Source organism: Juglans regia, chromosome 14 (assembly GCF_001411555.2).
Source record: "Juglans regia cultivar Chandler chromosome 14, Walnut 2.0, whole genome shotgun sequence".
Taxonomy (NCBI): domain Eukaryota; kingdom Viridiplantae; phylum Streptophyta; class Magnoliopsida; order Fagales; family Juglandaceae; genus Juglans; species Juglans regia.
The window spans coordinates 1121659-1128308 of NC_049914.1; the positions used below are offsets into that span (position 1 = coordinate 1121659).

A 6650-nucleotide genomic window follows, 5' to 3' on the forward strand; every position below is an offset into this window, starting at 1 on the left:
GTCCTAATTGTAGGAAACATGGCCTTCTAAGAAAATTAATATTCAACCATATCGATCAGAGGATTAATTAAGGGTAATTTTTTTAGACTTAATAATCAAATATCTATTTTCTCAAGCCTAAAACTGGGATTCATATATGCTAAAGTTTATGCAATTTAAAAAAATATACATCACAACTTAATTAGTCATAATCAGTAATTAAAAGTCGGATTCTATAAACCATATATCCTTCATATATACTATACTACTTGACTTGTTAAACCATATATCCTTCAAAACATACAACCTACTCTATACATGCAAATGACAATAATAATATTCCTTCCAAAAGAAATTTGGAAGACAAAAAAATATGTTTCAAACATCATCCAATTACTGAAACCAATTTGATATTTTTCATCAAAATTTGATAGACCGCAGCTCTGTCTCAAGAACAGGGCCAAAAAAATGCCAACTTGAATCATGGAAAGCACCAAAATAATCATCTGAAACTGTATTAATCCTGAATTCCCTTGTAAATGGACGAATAGACAAGATTCGCTTTGCCGAACCAACAATAGCCGAGTTCTTAAATTCTGAGATATGCTGCTCATATGTCTTGAAGCTATTTCCAAACAAGACTACACGATTCAACAACTCCACTCCCCAATTTGCATGCAATAAATTGTCATACAACTCTGCCTCACAATGTGGCATAAAAAACATTGTTGGCTTTATAGCACGTCGATGTCCTTGCTCATTTACTGAGAGAACAGAACAACCTAGAGCTTCCAATACCCGAGATTCAGTTGCAGAAAGAATAGGATCAAAAACCTCAATATCTCCAATCCAACTGAACTTCCTCTTCATCAAGACTGCAAGGCTAAGCTGCAATCGAGGGGGTTCATATGATTCGATGCTGCCTATACCATAAATCACCATTTGCATCTTTGACTCGGAGCCTAAGACCCTATGTAAACAATGCAAGATTTCTGGAGTTTGAATTTGATCCAGTAGAGTACGGTAGAATGAAGAGCTCTCAATTTTCTTCATGCAGATCTGCATCTTCTGTATTAATTTAGATGTTCTGATAGGATCAGTTTCAACATCAGTTGGAACCCACGGTTGTTGTTGTTCCTGAGATCTAATTGTTGGCAAATGTTTTTTGTGTCTGCCACGACGGGGTAAAACAACTGTCCAGTCTCCATTTAAACTACGGTTTGCAACAGTGAGGGTTTTTGCTGATGCTGCCATTGATGCCAAAGATCCTCTCTTCTCAACTTCTGTAATTATATACCATTTTCAGGAGTATGCTGGGACAAACTTACATGGAAAGGATGTGAGTGTTGGGGCAGATTCTGTCTTCATTTTCATGAGAGAAAAATAATGGGGGATGTTTCTTATCAAGGAAAATAGAAGACATCAGTATATCATGTGAGACATTTTAATTGTCCATAAACATTTCATATTATGAGAAACAATTTTCTAAAACTTTCTATGTACAGGTAAAATTAAATCCCTTTATTAGATGCGAAATAAATCTCTTCAAGGGTGTTCACTTACCATCACGGACTTAAAAACAGAAAAGCTCAACTTAGTATTGTGGATGCTATACAACTTTCGGTGAAAACAAAAACAGAAAAAAAAAAAAACAAAGACAAAGACAAAGCAACACGAAGAAGATCTAAATTAGTTAACCATCGCACCGTAGAAATTGGATAATATCTATGGTCATTGTGGTCTCCTAAAAACATTTCTAAATTCATCGAGTTGTTCCAAAGGATCAGAAATGACCAGTTAGTGAGATTCAAAGGATCACGAGCAATGAACGAGTATGCGCGTGCTTGTAAAATGCTCGTGACAAATGAACTGGGTTCTTGTTCTTGTTCTTAACTCGCTACAGAATGGAGGACATGTCAATAGTGAAGAGAAAACAACTGGGCTTTGCTAAACAAAAACTTAGCTTAGAAATACAGGAAATCAAGGCCAAATACAATTCTTAAATCCAATACAGCGAGCAAGTGGAAAAGAGTGCTTTTATAGAATGGTACCGAAAATCGATTCCCAAAAGTCTCAAATTTCATCCTTCTATTTCTCTTCCTTAAATTCGAAAAGTGCTTTTCCAGATCTTTGCGAATATGGGTTCTTCCAATCACCAAAAACGTTACAAAACAGTGCAGCAAAGAAATAGATTGTTGAATGAATAGTGAAAAAGGGTGGGTCTTATTGATGGTACCTTAATGGCGTAGTTGAGCCGCGGCGGTGGGCGAACGTAGGTGAGTTAGAGTGGGAGTGGATAGAGGAGTTAGATCAACCACACGGTTGGAGGTTTTTCCTCGATCCAGAGCCCTCTGAAACTGCGGCGTGTTTGGTTGCTGCTCTTTATAAAGTATTTGTCTTTGTCGATACCGAGGCGCCGGGCCTCCACAGCTTTCAGTGCCACCAGAAGTTCTAACGGAAGGGGAGCGTTGAAATCATAACCTTGATTTCCTTTTTAATTCGAGTGATGCTACGGGTCCCGAATTCGGGACCCAAAAGTTGTCCGAAAAGAGTTAACTATTTTTTTTTAATGTATTTTTTTAATTATCATAAACATTTAAATAAAAAATAAAAAATTCACAACATCATTTTTTAATCATTCGGTGTAAAAAAAAAAAAAAAAATCTCATTCGGGACATTTTTTGGGTTCCAAATTCGAGACCCAAAGCATTTCTCTTTTAATTCTCTATCCATAACTCATTATTGGTTAAAATTAGGGCCGTAAGTCAGCCGGTCCAGATCGAAAATAGACACTCTCGATTTTGGTCCTCACAAAATAGAATTTTTGATCTTCGGTCCGATCCCAAGTTAAGGGGTTTTCGAATTGGACAGGACTGGACCGATCGATTTTTTTTTTAATTTTATATATAAATTTTATATATAATAATTATATAATAAATTATGTAATTTTCATCTAACCTACCTCATGGTCCAATTAACCTATCATCAATTCACCACTAACTAATTACTAAACATCTACAACTACAAGACTACATCTATTTAGATTCTAAGTTATTAGATAACATTTTTTAATATATCTAAGTTGTAAGTAAATATAAAGCAATTAAAAGTAACTAATGTAAATTACAATAACTTCATGATTCATGTATGACATGAATATCAATTAACTCACCTATCACTAATTCATCATTAACTAATTTATAAGTTAAAACTATCATAAATTATAATACATTGACATACTTTAAATTAGTAATAAAGTAACAATTAACATAATCAATATAATTATAACTAAACTAAATTTATAACTAAATCAATGTAAGTCTATAAGTTATTATAGCTAGTAACTAGTAACTACAAGTCTATATATAGTATCAATACCACTAATACTATGACTAATGAGTATTACTAATGACTAATGAGTAATGAGTAATGACTATATCACTAATTCACTATGACTCTACCAGCATATATTACTAATTTACTATTAGTAATTTAGTGTCGTATGGTCCATAATTTAGTATCAATGTCTTATTATATAATATATATTCTATAATATATAACATATATAATTATATTATTAGTATCACTATTAGAATATAATATATAATATTATCATTAATTACTTTTTCAATGAGTTAAAAGAATAATCACCATTAAATAGTTTAATTAATTTTACTAATTTAAATAATTTTTTAATTAATTTATGTGCCAAAAAGATAAAAAAAATCACAAGTTTAAAACATACTAAGTCTGCCAAACATTAAACGGCTCCGTTAAGTACAAAATTGGACTTAAACGGCGACGTTTAAGTCCCAACCGGATGAAATGTATTCACTAGTTGCATGTAATGGTGTCGTTTCACCAACCTTTTTTTAAAAAAAAAAAAAAATGAAAGCTTACTTAAACGGCACCATTTTGTCACCCCCACTTCCCTAGTTACCCCTACCCCACGAGCCACAAACTGAAGTCCCGAGTTTCCCAATTCGAAAACCCTAGCAGCTGCGCGACAGCCCCCCCTCTCCAGCAGCCCAGCCCCTCCTTTGGGTCCCCTGAAAATTCGAGCCGGCAGTCCATCGTTTGAGTCGTCTCCGTTGGATCCCCTGAAAATTCCAGCTGACAGGCCCACTCAACCGGTCTGATGCTGCCTCAATGCCTCACTCTCGATATGTTTGTTTCATTTAATCTACTTGTAATTTTATGAGTATTGATTTATAAGAAGTACTTATATATGAGATTAAGTGATTGGCAATGGATAAATTTGGGTGCAATATTGGAAGAAAATATTTGATCGGTTCTGGTCCTCTGGAATCCTGGATGTACTGTTTTTATTTAAATAAAATGTCAACTTTATGGAGTAAAACCTGCATATGAAGTAAAACCTGCCATACCTGTATAAAACAAATTCCAGTTTTTAGTGATTACTTCATATGACTAACGCAAACTCTTACTATAAGATAATTTATTTTCATACATTTAAAAACTTAACTTTTAATTGACATCACATGTAAAGGAAAAAAATGTGAAACTTTTGGATTGCCACGAGTATGGAGTTGTACACAATGACCTTAAGTAATACCTAATTAACTAATGAGTGGGGTTTTGACATCATGATAGATCGAGAGAATAACTTCTTCCTTGCTTTAACAGATTTTTTTTTGTTCATGTTAGAATAATGGTTAAATGATTAAATTTATTACTTCTCATAAACTCGAGCTTTTGAGATTATTAGTAATACATCATATACCATCAAAGCATATTTTTTGAGTTTGGAGCATGCCTTCATTTTTTTTCCTTAGTCAAGTTAAAATAATTTCAATTCTTGACCCCAATTTATTTAAAGGACTTTCATCCTACATGGTTCTTAGTAATCCAATGAAGCATAGCTCACAGGAGCCAACATATTAATTATATTAATATGGGTGGCAGTCTCATTTGTCCAAATCATATTAATTAGGAGCCAACATGATGGATCAAAATTATTTATAAATCAGCATTATTGATTATATGTTATTTTCATTTAATCTCATTTCTTTCTTTTCTAGATGGAAATGATTCCAGAATTATTTCTGCAGGATTCTACTACAGATGATGTAGAGTCAACACAGGCTACATATGGGGAAGGCATTCCTCCACTCCTACCCAATGTAAGTGTTAATACTACACAGAGTGGTAGTGATAGACATAGGTCAATAGTTTGTGATCACTTTACAAAAATACCAAAATGTGATCCAAGTAAACCTAGAGTTGTATATAATTACTGTGGTGCTTCGTATGCATGTGATACGAATACCAACGGTACAAAGTCCATGAAATATCACATTGAAAAATAATGTAAGAAATGTCCATTGAGACATACGGATAAGTCTCAAACTACTTTCGGTTGGAAGGCAGGTGTAGGAAGTGATAGTGGGGGATTTGTGCCCATATCATATAATTTGAGGCTTGCAAACAAGTTTTAGCAGAAATGATTATTCTTGATGAGTTGCCCTTTAAGTTCGTTGAAGGGGAGGGTGTCTAGAAGTTTATGCCCGTTGTTTGCCCTAAGTGGGTTGGGATTCCATCTCGTGTTACGGTTGCGAGTAATTGCTTTAGTGTGTATATAAGGAAAAAAAGTAAGTTGAGAAATGCTCTTCAAGGGCAACGAGTTTCCCTCACCACGGATACATGGACATCCGTGCAAAACCTCAACTATATATGTCTCACTGTACACTTTATTGATAATAATTGGAAACTACACAAAAGAATTATTTCTTTTCGTTTGGTTGAGAATCATAAGGGTGATACACTTGGTATGACCATAGAGATGTGCTTGCATGATTGGGGGAGACCGAAAATACTTGCAATCACACTTAATAATGCAAGTTCTAATAACGGAACAATTTCTTATTTGAAGAAAAAACCAAGTAGAGGAAGGACACTGTTTTGGAACATGAATTCTTGCATGTTCGGTGTTGTGCCCACATCCTAAACTTAATTGTCCGTGAGGGGTTGAGGGAATTTGATGAGTCTATCGTGAATGTGAGATGTGTTATAAAATATGTTAAGTTCTCACCTCAAATGTGGACTACATTTAAGAAGTGTATTGGGTTAGAAGAAATTGCAAGCAAAAGTGGCATTTGTTTAGATGTACTGACTAGGCGGAACTTCACCTATCTTTTGTTGGAGGGGGCTTTAAAATTTTGAAAAACTTTTGAACGGTTGGAAGAAGAAGATTCGGGATTTCTTAGTAGTGTTGGAGACAATGATTTCGATGATGATCAAATTGGTGATGTGGTGAATAGTAGAACATTAAAGAAGTTAGGGCCTCCCAATAATAACGATTGGGAGAAAGTAAAGTTGTTAGTAAGGTTTATTGAACTATTTCATGATGCAGCTTTATCTTTTTCGGAAAATCAATATATAACTTGCAACTCCTTTTTTTTGGAGTTAGTTAAAATATCTAATGCAATTGAAGTGGAGTATGAAATAGGAAGCCCTGTGGTGGGATTAATGGCCACAAATATGAATAAAAAATTTAACAAATATTAGGTCGACTTAGATAATATGAATATGTTATTGTTTGTTGGGATTATTCTTGATCCTCAGAATAAGATGCGATATTTTGACTTTGCATTGGAATACATGTATGCCAATGATCCCACAAAAGCGGTTGATTTGAGTTGGAAGGTGAA

The 6650-nt window shown here is 34.1% G+C and overlaps 1 protein-coding gene across 6 annotated transcripts; it reads right to left on the bottom strand.

Moving 5' to 3' along the window:
• Positions 1–195: 195 nt before the first annotated feature.
• On the bottom strand, positions 196–2519 carry LOC109012327 (protein SENSITIVITY TO RED LIGHT REDUCED 1-like). 6 transcript variants are annotated; one of them, XM_018993903.2, is made up of 2 exons: positions 2216–2519; positions 196–1262 (listed from the first exon to the last, which is right to left on the bottom strand). In XM_018993903.2, exon 2 carries the CDS (start codon positions 1231–1233, stop codon positions 400–402), a length of 834 nt encoding a protein of 277 aa, XP_018849448.1. In that variant the 5' UTR covers positions 1234–1262; positions 2216–2519; the 3' UTR covers positions 196–399. The 6 variants fall into 6 exon arrangements, with proteins under 6 accessions (XP_018849448.1, XP_018849447.1, XP_018849446.1 ...); XM_018993902.2 differs by having other exon boundaries at positions 196–1292; positions 2216–2452; XM_018993901.2 differs by having other exon boundaries at positions 196–1302; positions 2216–2449.
• Between the last annotated feature and the right edge of the window lie 4131 nt (positions 2520–6650).